Source organism: Canis aureus, chromosome 1, assembly GCF_053574225.1.
Source record: "Canis aureus isolate CA01 chromosome 1, VMU_Caureus_v.1.0, whole genome shotgun sequence".
Lineage (NCBI taxonomy): Eukaryota > Metazoa > Chordata > Mammalia > Carnivora > Canidae > Canis > Canis aureus.
The window spans coordinates 37,993,372-38,006,533 of record NC_135611.1 but is presented as its reverse complement, the minus strand read 5'-3'; the positions used below and the strand labels follow the sequence as shown (position 1 = coordinate 38,006,533).

The 13,162-nt window shown below is 36.5% G+C and overlaps 1 protein-coding gene across 7 annotated transcripts in view; it reads right to left on the bottom strand.

Annotated features, from left to right (window-relative positions):
* The window catches only part of GRM1 (glutamate metabotropic receptor 1), a 395,756-nt gene that overhangs the window by 101,981 nt on the left and 280,613 nt on the right, over positions 1–13,162 (bottom strand). For all 7 annotated transcript variants that reach the window (XM_077896175.1, XM_077896203.1, XM_077896227.1 and 4 more), the window contains one exon: positions 1,465–1,700. In XM_077896175.1, coding sequence (XP_077752301.1) covers positions 1,465–1,700 — 236 coding nt within the window. The remainder of the gene's footprint in view (positions 1–1,464; positions 1,701–13,162) is intronic.

Genomic DNA, 13,162 nt, shown 5'->3' with positions numbered 1-13,162 from the left:
AACATTGCTGAAGATAAAGAGAAAATTCTAGGATTCCTGCAGCAGAAAAGATAAAATTCTAGGATTCCTGAAGCAGAAAAGATTAATAAAGTTCATGAAGTAGTTCCAAATAGAAAAGTTAAATAAGCCTTTGGTATTCCTTAGAACTAAGAACAAAGGAAAATATTTGCTAATCTTGACTCCAGAATGAAATGCAAACATAAACATGTTTATTAAAGGTTGTAATCACATAAGAAGCTCTTAAAAATAGCTCTGAGAATCAAGCATAATATAAGAACAATTCATGAATGTGCTTTTTTTTTTTCTACTATGAATGTTAACCAAGTTCAGATTTTAACCTTGACATTGGCATGCACTGTGACAACTGGAAACCCAAAATGATTTTCAAAACCGACATGGCTACAGGATTCTAAATTTGTTTTGAAAGCTTAGGTCACAAGATATTTTCTTGGAAATCCTTGCAAAAAGGCATCTTATTTAATAAGTAGTATTTTGAATTTTATTCATAAAACACAATGACCAAGTGACATTTATAGCTGCATCACTAATTAATAGACATCTCAAAATTAACCCATCTGAAATCTAGCTCCTGATCCTTTCTGCTTTTCCTGGAGTCTTTCCCAGTTCAGTCAATGGTGACACCATCTTTAATGCCTGTCCATCATGCTGTGTTATCAACCCAGTATAGACAACTGGCTTGGAATGACACTGTAGTAGACCAAATGTGCTCTATTTTGTCACATTAAGCAATACTAAAAAAGGACAGTGAACAGCAATGTCTCTATGCAGTACTGATAATAATAAAACTTACTATTTAAGAAGTCTGTTAAGAAGTACGGTAGTTCCTGGGAAGGCAGAAAAGGACATCCAATGGAGTTCACCAAACCCTGAAAGACCTGGAACAATGTGCTGTACTTTCCTGTCATGCCTTCAGTGAGCAGCGCATGGGAATTATCTGTCCTACCAGGAAATGTCACTCCTATTTACAGATGAGAGTGCAGAGTTTCTAGCCACGTATGTCTACATACCCCCATGTTAGTGGTGTGGCCCTGGATAATATTATCTCATCTTCTCCTGACATATATTGACATGAGTTATAAAGAAGAAAAAAGTATCAAACCAATGCTGCTTCCTTATGTCTGTGGCTAACATTTCCTAAGCAGGCTTGCAATAAAATCTCTTCCCTCTGGCCTGAATACTAGATACCTGAATTCTCAGTTTGCTTTTCTTTGACCTACATTATTTCTTCTCACAACTTGCTCCATCAGAGACCAAAGCAGTTTTTCCAGAATATAGAAACATGAATCCTTGGGGTAATATGTACACTCTCCTTATTCTAGCTATCTTATAAATTAAGATGGTAACTTAGTCTTTGGAACTCCAGCCTTGACACCTTCCACTCTAATTCAACAAGTTGCAATGGGGTTGTAACTTCTGAGTTGTTATTTTGTGAATGTGAATTACCTGTGCAGATTCTTTTAAAGTTGGGATTTTCCAGAAGATGTCCTGGTAGGCGGCACTGGAACCGATGTTGCCAGAACTCAGGAAACCAGGGATTCCTCGTATTAGTGTCCAGCCTCAGCTTCAGGAAATAATCATCAAATGACCGGACCTCCGGAGATTGCAGCTTTATTGTGATTCCCCCGTTGGCTTCCACCTCATAACCTTCAATGACTTCATCTCTGTCTGCCCATCCATCACTAAAAAAAGTTCAGGGATTGGGGTGGGGAGAGAGAAAGACAAAGGTCTCACAAATACATCTCAGCATTATGCATAAATGAAGCATTCAGCAAGGCTGAAAGTCTATTTTAAATCAGAACTGCTGGTTTATCAATGACTTTTTTTGGTGGAGAATAGTAAATTCTGAAATCATAAAGTCCTGTCTGTTTTTCACAATAGTGAAAGTGATGATGAAGATCATGTTAGTAGCAATGACAAGAACTAATATTTATTGAGCATTTACGAGGCATCAGATTCTGTACTATTTACTTTTACTCAGTCAGATGTTCACCAACTAACTGAAGTCCCAGTGGATCCAGGATATGGATCCAGGCAGTCTGGCTCCCAAACTCTGTGTTCTTTAGGCCACAAATCCCATCAGCTACTGTCCAAATCAGAATAAAATAAAACCCATGCACTCAGGGCTTCACAATAAGAGCTCAGCAAGATTTCAAGGTTGCAACCAAGATCATTATATGAGCTACATTTAAGGAGTAGAAATTGATTTACCTCAGAAGCATGACAACCACAGATTTTGCTCCTGGACATTGTTCAAAATTGCATTGCCTAGAAGCCATCAGATGCTTCCCCCTCAGTGTTATTTCAAAATAACAGCATTAAAAGAAAACAATCCCACTACCCAAAATAAAAATAATCCTGCTCACTAAAAGGAAGTTAACTGGTGTTTTATTCAGTGAGTTTTTAATTTGGTCACCTTCTAGAACATACATATTGCTCATGAGTGATGTAGTTCCAATTTAATTCAAGTATACATCTGAGCAGAGCCAAACCTCTTGTGAGTGTCTGTGATCTCTTCCCAAGCAGATGCCAAAGAAAAACTGCAGTGGATAAAGTTAAACAGGCAAAAAAGACTTTATTCAAGATTATTCCAATAGGCCAAAGGCACTGAACTCCACTCTGCTGAAACAAAAGTTGGGGAGATTTAAGTGCTGATGTGAGCTAGTGAGCAAGTGCTAGAGGACACTGAGGGGAGCTTGGTCAGTGTGGTTAGACCTGTATGTTTAATAATTGTCATTTATCTAAGTTAGGTTCCTACCTTCCCACAGAAACTGGGAGACAGGGATTTGCTATCACTCTTGATGACTACATTTCAAAGGGATGGCGTCCAGGTCCCTGAAAAAGGAATTTATCTGCTGTAAAACTGGCAAAAGGCTAAGTGAAATTGTAGACCTCCAAAGGAAAAAGAAAGAATTTATAACATTTTTTGAATTAAAAGCTCTAAGAAGAGGGAAGTCAAGGGGCCCATAGTCAGGAAGATACTTGCCTAAAGTTGAGTCAAACTGAAGAGAGTATTAAGATTGTTTTGGTCAAGAGGTAGATTTATTTATACCCACAGAGTCATACCCTGTAGTTTCTGGAACATAACTCTGCCAGAGAAAGTGTTTTATCACTTGCTTCTCACAGAGCAGGGACCTGGGCCAAATATATATGACTGACCACAGTTAACTCCTTGTTTCCTGAGATCAGTTGGGGTAAATATGTCCTCTGCTTAGTTGAGTTAACTGATCCAGTTCTGTTCCAGAATCTTCCCAGTGAACCACACAAGAGCTGTCTTTTCAATAGACCAAAGGTTGTAGAAGGTACAGCTAACTTAACATAATCCAGAACTAAAGGGACCTTATGGCATTGTGTGGTCTAACTAGCCAGATCAGAGAATGTCTATACCTTCCTAATCCATTGGAATAGAGATTTTACAATCTTGCACAGATCTTTCCTACCCCCCCCATTTCCTTCCTTCGTCCTTCCTTCCTTCCTTCCTTCCTTCCTTCCTTCCTTCCTTCCTTCCTTCCTCCTTTTCACTTACATAGATGTTCTGTTATGCTCACGATTCAATTGAGAATGAGACACACTATCCTCTGCCCTTAGTGTTAAAGACTTGTGGGGAAAATAGAGACTAAACAAGAATTACAAACAGTGTAAAAGTAAAGAAGGAAAAGTGACCAGTACTATGGGGAGGAGGGGCTTGGGATCTTAATTTAGGTGTGTATGTATGTATATAAGTGTGGGTAGGGAGAAAGTAATTAAGCATGACTATCCTAAGAAAGTTATGTCTGCTCTGAGACCTAAAGCACGTGTGGGCATTAGTCAGTTGAAGAGATGGGGAGGGACTGATATAAAAGATTTCTGTTAGGTTATCTAATATACAGGAAAGAGTATGGGCCATTCAAAGAATTTGGAGAGTCAGTATAGTGGGAGCATAGAAGGAAATATAGCAGGAGACAGAAGTGTGGGGATAAATCTCAGTTTAGTAACTGTTAGCCAAAGGACTGCAGGAAGTCCTCAGTGTTGTAAACCGATTACATAATAAGGCCACGGAGATCTGCCCCCTGGTGGTTAATGACCTGACTCTAACAAGTCCCACTCTACTATCACTGGATATGATGGCCAGTCAAACTGATTTATAAAAAGAAGACAACCTCATTTATCTCCTACATGCTCAGTCTACTTAGAAAAGCTTGAACTAGTTTAACTATTTAGATTTTTTCACATTATATCATAACTACATTTATAGCAATTTGAAGACCTGAACTATACGGTCAAGGATAAAAATAAAACCAGTTAGGCTTTCAAGAAATTCTGCTTATGACTATACATTTAAAATCAAAATGACTTATAATTTGAAGAAAAAAAATTCCTTTTTGACGTAAAATTAAACTTGAAGTGTGTTTCTCTCCCAAGATTTAATATTATACGAAACTTTTCTGTGTGTGAATATATAGTCTGAATAAGAAACCCACAAATTTTTAAGTGTATGCAATGAGCCTTCTATACTGTTTATTTGTATTTCTTTTTTTTTAAAACATTCCCAGATTATAGAAGCAAGTATCATGTATCAGCACTAGAAGCAGAGTAAGTGCGACCTACTGTCCTTTTGCCCTACAGCACAGAGGAGCACTTCATGGGAGTAAACTTGAATATAGACCATTTGAAGTCATATGGTTTAGTGGAGCACAGCCTTACATCTCCTTTGCCATTGGTTAAAGCCCTTACCCCTCACCATAGATGATTTCATTCCAGAAATTAGAGAGTGTTAAATCCAAGAAGTCATGAAATCAAGGAGAACCAGGATGTGACAGGAGAAAATATTCAACTAGGATTGGTTGGTGAATACTTTTGAAGTGTTAATTGCCTGACTTTTGTATGAGATCTCAAATCTATCACAGGTAAGGTGTTTGGGAATGCTAAGAAAAAGTTGCTGAAAGACATCCATAAAACAATCCTTGGTTTTTATATATTTAATCATTCTGTCTACAGACCACTTGCCAAATGTATTTACAGATAATTTTAAAGGATTTTTACTGTTCAGTTGTGTTGGATTTTTTTTTTTAATAAAGATATTGTTTTGGTGAATTCTCTGTGAAGCACACTTGAAAACAGGGAGGCACCAGTTCTCCTGATACCTGGTTTAGGTATTAACTTTTGTTATTGTTGTTGATAGTGGTGGTGATAGTGTGGACTATGCCACCAGAGATGACCTGCAGGTTCCTACTCACCCCAGGTGTCTACAGTGAATCCTGCTATGCTGGGCGCTGAACTCTATGAGGCATATTCACAGCCTCCAGCAGCTTCTGCTGCCCCAACTGCTCCCTAATGATAAGTTCCTTTTCCTATCTGGGGTCTGAAAATAAAACTTCAGAATGTGGATAAACAAGACAAACATTTAACAGACAGCTACATGTCTTTAAATATTCCTCACAACGTACAAGAATCCTTGTTCCTTGTCCCCCTCAACATTTTTATACAGCAGTTCTTTCACAAGGCTGTTCTCTTCCCAAAAATCATTGTTCTAGTGCCTGTGAAATTCCACAATCCCAATCTGAATAATAATAAGATTTCTTCCACTGAATAAATTCTGATGGAAACAATAGGAAAATATTGTTTCTAATTCTACCAATTATAGCTGAACAGGAGCTGAGTCCACTTCTGTATTATATAAATTAAAATCATATAATAAGCAGATTGATAGTGAAAAACAAATGCAACAGTATTCATTTAAAAATTATTTAAAGACATTTTAGAAAAACATATTTATATTCAATTAAAATAGTTACAAACTAGGGAGTAAAGCAATCTGATTTGTGTTGACCATAAGTAACTGTGTGTACCTGATAATAAAGCTGTCATTCTTTAAAAATATTCCAGAGATTACCATATAACCAAGAAAATGAGAAAAGGATGATAAAAAATATTTTCAAAAACATTTGTAAACAAGCACAGAATTCTGTAAGGACAATGCTAACAACACTTATCAAGGTTGAAGAAACATGATGCAATTTAAATCAAGTGATGTCAATTGTGGGAAATTTTATGGTGGCAATGTTAACTTTTTTTCAATAAGAATTCAGACTGGCTTTATTCATTCAACATTGATTCACTAAGAATCCTGTACGAGTGAGGCATTTTGCTTACTGCTGCACATGCATTGCTAAGCAGTACAGGCAAGGCCCCTGCTCTTCAGGCAATCACACTGGTGGAGAGGGCCAGCCACTGAATACACAATAGCCACAGGGAGTTGTACCAGCTGATAGGAAAGGAAGGTGGGCTATAGAAACACAGAGAAGGTGCAGAGTTCTGGCAAGGGAGGTTTTGCCCAGAAAGAAGTAACCTTTAAGATGAGGCTTAAAGGATGAGTTGAAGTTACACAGTAAAGAGGAAAGTGGAAGAAGGACCAGCTCAAGAGAGTACAAAGCATCAAACAGCAAGGTGTTCAGTTTGCTTAGAGTGTGCCAGGTAAAGAATGATAGGTCAAGCCAGTGAGATCTAGAACAACCTGAACATCCTTGTTAAAGGTTTTGGATTTCATTTTTATGGCGGTAAGAAACCACCCAGATTTTAAACAGGGGTATGACATAATTGTTTGTTTTTAAAAAGATCATTCTAGAAAGTACTTAGAGTGTAGGTACTTGTGAAGGTTCTTTGCCTCTAGAATTCTCAAAAACTCTGGAAACACAAACATAGACAGGAGCACACACAATACACAAATAAGCACAGGCTAATTACATTGTAATATGAAGGCACAGTGGAGGTGTTGATGGACCAGGATTTGGGGTAGTCATCACAATTAGCTTATATTTAATTTTTAAATTAGCTGCTATGAACCCACAACAAATGTAAAACTGACACAAAATGTAGATATTTTTTATTTAATTGTGTAGTATAGGCACTTAGAGGTCCTTCAGCTCACTGAAAAACAGAAGAGAAGATGAAGGAGTACCTTCACCTTTGGTTGTCCTGTACTGTTAGAACTCAAACAGAAGCCTTACTTCCAGCCTTACGGTATTTCGGTAGAAAAGTGACTGAGGTGGAAGAGGGAAGGGGATAGTATATTTCGGTAGAAAAGTGACTGAGGTGGAAGAGGGAAGGGGATAGTGTCAAAAGGTAAAACAGCAAGAATGAAGGGAACTCTCAAGAAGTTGAAAATTCATGTAAAAGATCCAGGTCAGATCAATAATTCTTATTTTCCATCTTTTCCTCACCCCTTTCCTCCAACTCATCCCTCTCATTCTGAGCCTGAATCATTTGTCACCTGGAGACTCGTGACTATCCTCCTCTCCTAGCAGAAATGTAGGGCAAAGATGATAAACATGGCACACAACCATGCAAATGTGGAAGCCATGTCCTAAAACCTCCATACAAACCAATTTTTCATGTATCAAAAACAATTTTCAGCCAGTGTGAAAGAAGAGTGGGCCAATGAGGGGAATTACTGTGGACAAAGTGGGTCTTTATCTTCCTTCAAATCCCACTACTAAGGTAGTGCCCCATTTTGTCTCTCCTTCAACTAATCCTGAGAGACAATATGAACTAGGAATTGGTTACTTAAACTTTTTAAGCCTCTGTTTCTCCACCTATTTATTGGGAGTGGAAATGGTGTCAACCTCTTAGATCATGTGAGAATTAAATTATATGATCCATGTGAAATACTTAGCACAAGATGAAATCTTACTAGATGTTAACAGTTCTTTATCACCAGTCTATTCATGATCCAAGCTATGTCTGAGCTATATCTACATAGGGGAAAGATTTCTCTGTGAAAGCACCACTCAAGGTGGTCCAAAGATTGGTACACATTCTTAAAACTGTTGCCAGTCTAAGACAGTAAGACAAAGACTGAGACTAAGCACTTAGAAAAATGTATAGCAGTTAGACATTGTTGCAAGATCTAAAAACATGATAAGTAGACTCAGGTCATTGCATAAGGTGTAAACACCTTATTTTACAATTTATATGGTGAACTGCCTGTAGCTCAAGCTGTATGCATACCATATGCACTAGAACCATGTGACAGTGTGACAATTCAAGGTTGCTTTGCCAACTGTAACCCAAAAGTATACAAATATCCAGTATATATATTGCATTTATTTATAATATATGCATTTATTTTTATAGATTTGTTTTTATAATCATTTTGAATTTTAATCAAGCCTATTTTATAATCTATCTTGTAAGATTAATTTCTAAATTAGAGAAATAAAATTCTTATTATTTGCTTTAACTCCAATTATATGCCACACAAGCATCACTGAATATTTATTTATTTATTTATTTTACAAGAAAAGGTATACAATCTGCTGAATGTGGTAACAGTAGTATTTGAATGTGGACAGTGGAAATGATTCCATAGAAACAAGGGCAAAAAAAGTTCTGATGAAATTTACCTGAAAATATGTTAGCTCATATACTGATTTGGATTTTTATTTCCAATTGATGGTGAAGTGCTAAAACCATAATGTATTATTTATGGAGTTGTTTTACCTAATGAATTTGTGAAATCATCAAAATTTACTAATCACGTATACATTAAAACATTTAAAAATTCAATTTAAAACCAAATAATTTTTTGAAATAAAAAGTATTAAATTAAAAAGCCAATAGAGGGACAGCCCGGGTGGCTCAGCGGTTTGGCACCGCCTTCAGCCTAGGGCCTGATCCTGGAGACCCGGGATCGAGTCCCACATCAGGCTCCCTGTATGGAGCCTGCTTCTCCCTCTGCCTGTGTCTCTGCCTCTCTCTCTCTCTCTCTCTCATGAATAAGTAAATAAATAAATCTTTTTTTAAAAAGCCAATAGAAGTATATGTTCAATATTTTACATAAAATATTAGTGTTTCATGGGTTTTTAGGAAGTGGCATTTGGGCTTGCTAAAACTAAAATACACATACAGTTGCTAAGACATTAGTGAATGACTACATCAAAGATATTTGCTTAGAAATGTTTGCTGATTCTGGTAAAGAAAATAGCTTAAGTTTTACTTTCCAATGCATCATAGCTCAATGATTTCTGAAACTGTCTAATGATATGGAAAACCAATTCATTGAATAAATGAAGCTGGCAAAGCATTCTTTTATTGTAACTTGACAAATGTGCGGATAAATTCTTATGTAGCAGTTCTTTTAGTATGTGTGCAATTTGAAAATGAAGATTTAAAGGAAGAAAGCTCTGCTCTTATTTAAATTCTCTTTTAGCTTCAATGCTGAGAAGCACAACTAGCTCTAGATACGATAAAATTATGAAGAATTACTTTGTAAAAAAATGTGGTTGGCAGTTCGTGTTTTGCATTAGGGAAGGTTCTGATGCTGCAATTGCCAAAGGCAAACATTTTGGAGCAGCTACCCAGTAGCTTATGAGACAATGTAACTCAATGCAATGCTTTCTTCATGGAGAGAGTCTTGATTTTTTTTTTTTCTTCAATCGGCTGAAGTAAACAACAATTAATGACATAGTACAAATTTCAAGTTATGTAAGAACAAATGCGCTGAAGGTGGCTTTCACTGGTCCATCAGAATGGATCATTACTATTTTTTCCAAATGCTGTGTTCTGTGACTTAACACTTAGACTGAAATTATTCATGATGGGGATACCTACTTCAAGAAAATCAGTAAATGTTACAAATTAGGGCTTCTGTTTTATGGGCTTTTTCCCCCCACAGACCATTGTGATAATATGGAACCTGGCCATAAACAGTTATTATTGGTATTGAGCGGCAAAGTTATGTCAAGACTGAACTATAGAACAAACTTGGTGTTTCTCAGGACAAGAAATCAGTTTTGTCTCAATATTTAAACATAATCAATAGAAAAGTCTGATTTGCTCTATTGACTGATATCTTTGCTATATTTAATGATCTTGTATTTCCTGATGAGCAGGAATTCTTTGTTTTTCCTTTTTGAAAATAGGAGCTAAAATCAAAGAGCAAAATTAAAAGTCAGAAACTTTGAAGAACAAGTTTTTTTTATAGATTGCTGTATCACAATTTTAATTTAAAAATAATTGTCAACAAGTAAAAAATGATCTCAGCATTATCATCTGCAAAGCGTTGTCAGCAAATACTTTATGAATTGAATTGCCTTGGTCTCCTTGGGCTGCCAGAATAAAAGACTACAGACTAGTGGCTTAAACAACAGAAACTTATATTCTCATAGTTCTAGAGAACAGAGGTCCAAAACTAAGGTTCTGATTCAGTTTCTAGTGAGAGTTCTCTTCCTTCTTTGCAAACTCTGTCCTCACATGGCCTTTCCTCAGTGCATATGTATACTGTGTGAGAAAGGCAGAACAAGCTCTCTGGTGGTTTTATTTATTATTATTTATTTATTTATTTATTTATTCTTATAAGGATACTAGTTCTATTGGATCAGGGTCTTACCCTCATGACCACATTTAACCTTAATTATCTTTCTAAAGGCCCTATCTCCCAATAGAGTCACGTTGGAGGTTAGAGCTTTAACGTGAATTTTTACGGGACAGGATTCAGTCCACAGCAGATGGAATTTTATTAAATTGGTCATTCATTTAAAAAAATCCTCATATAAGAAATTAGTGGATCCAGAATTTTTTATTTCATCAAAGGATAATTTAAGTTGAACTAAAAAGTTATGGGATAAATTATTGAAACTAGCTAGTGATTACAGATTAAAGATGACTTTTGAAAATAGAGTATCACTCCCTTCACTTGGGATAAAAAATTTTAAATGAATACCCCAAACTCACTGAAATTGCTATAAAATGTTTCTTCCATTTCCATCAGCAGACCTCTGTGAGGCTGATTATTCTACTAGGAATGTTATGAAAATTAAATAAAGAGCAGTACATATTCACATATTATGCAAGTGTGATTGTTAACCCAAACCAGGTTAGATAATTTAATAAACTCATTTATCATATTAAATTTAAAATATTTATATGCATGGTGTCTGTTCAAAGTATATATACAGGCATTTATTTAACATAGCAAACTTCTACTTCAGTTATGACTTTTTTTTTAAGTAGGCTCTACACCCAGTATGGACCTCAACATGGGGCTTGAACTAATGACCTGAGATCAAGACCTGAGCTGAGATCAAGAGTTAGACAATCAACTGAGCCACCCAGGCACTCCCACTTAAAATTTTTTTTTTTTTTTTAATTTTTTATTTACAATTACTGAACATCTAAAAGTTATGAGTATAATAGTAATTTTCTCTACTAATCAACTAGGCACACACTCTCAATGGACAATAAATACTGTTTTGATAATTCTCTTTTGTTTTGTTTATTTTTATTATAGTTACTGAAATAAGATTTTATGTCTGTTAAATCTAATAATACAACTTTGGACTTGCATTCTGCATGTCTTTATGTTGTATTTGACTTCCTAGCAATTTATCTTAATTGTATTTTACCAAAGTACAATTCTTAACTAGATTGGACTTGAAGAAGAAGAACAACAACAACAACAACAAGATGGAGGAGAAGAAGGAGGAGGAGGAGATAGAGACTTCGAGAAACACTGTTTAGAAGATGTTAAGGTAAAATTGTTAGAAGTTGTTAATGTAACATGCTAGTTCAACAGTGCAAAAAGGGACACCTCAAAACTCCATCTTGATGATCATGTCCACCACGGAGAGACTTTTCATTTTGTTGGGAAGGTTGTGATGGCTTCAAAAATTTTACAGATCTAAATTACCAATCTTTGCTAGTTTTAAATCCTTGGTTGTTTTGTTGCTACTGAACCTTTATTTTTTCATGTCGCTATGCCAACCAAGTGAGAGGTTGCAGTTTCTCCCATAATTGTTAAGAGCCAACTAAAGGAATGCAAGAGACCCATTAAAAAAAAAAAAAAAAAAAAAGAGTGCAATAAAGGGCCAGAATAATTTTGATTAAACCATAAATCAGATCCTGGCATTTCTTTGCTTAAAATCCAACAAGCCTTTCCTTCTCACCCAAAGCCTTTCAATGAGTACCTCCAAAGACCTTACATACTCTCTCTCTCATATCTACTATTCCAACCTTTGCCTTGCTCCAGCCACACTGGCTGCCCTACAATTCCTCAATGAACAAGGATGTCTTGGCCATAGGATTTTTGCACTGGCTATTCTCTCTGCCTGAAATTCTGGAATTCTCTTCACTTGAGTATTTTAATGGCTCACTCTTTCATTTCCTTCATGTCTGCCCAAATATAACATTTTCAGAGCTCTTTCTCTACTTAAAATTGTGTCCCTTCTCTCTATTCTTTTTTTTTTTTAAGAAATAATCAGGTTTTTTATTTTATTTTATTTATTTATTCATGAGCAACACAGAGAGAGAGGCAGAGACAGAGGCAGAGGCAGAAGCAGGCTCCATGCAGGGAGCCCGACGTGGGACTCGATGCCGGGTCTCCAGGATCACGCCCCGGGCTGCGGGAGGCGCCAAACCGCTGCACCACCAGGGCTGCCCTCTATTCTTTTTTCTCATTGAAACTTATCACTAGGGGATCCCTGGGTGGCGCAGCGGTTTGGCACCTGCCTTTGGCCCAGGGCGTGATCCTGGAGACCCGGAATCGAATCCCGCATCGGGCTCCCGGTGCATGGAGCCTGCTTCTCCCTCTGCCTCTCTCTCTCTCTCTCTCTCTCTCTCTCTGTGACTATCATAAATAAAAAAAAAAAAGAAGAAGAAAAGAAACTTATCACTAGGGCACCTGGGTGGCTCGGTGCTTGAGTGTCTGCCTTTGGCTCAGGTCATGATCCTGGGGTTCTGGGATTAAGTCCCACATCAGGCTCCCCACAGGGAGCTGTTTCTCCCTCTGCTATGCCTTTGTTTCTCTCTTTGTGTCTCTCATGAATAAATAAATAAATCTTTAAGAATAAATAAATAAATAAATAAATAAATAAATAAATAAATAAATCGTATCGCTACCTGACATACCATATAAACTTATTTTTTTTTATCCCTCTAGTATATGGAAGCTCCACATAAGCAATGAGGTTTTTTATCTTTTTTGTTCCCTTATGTAACCCCCAGCATTTATAACAGTTGTTGGCTCATAGTAGGTACTTATTATATATTTGTTAAATGAACTGATGAATTAATGGATAAAAATCTATGAACCATAGATTTGTATTTGTATTCAAGAATTCATAGAGAATACCATAACAGTGATAGGCAGGATTGGCTCATATCAGCTGGT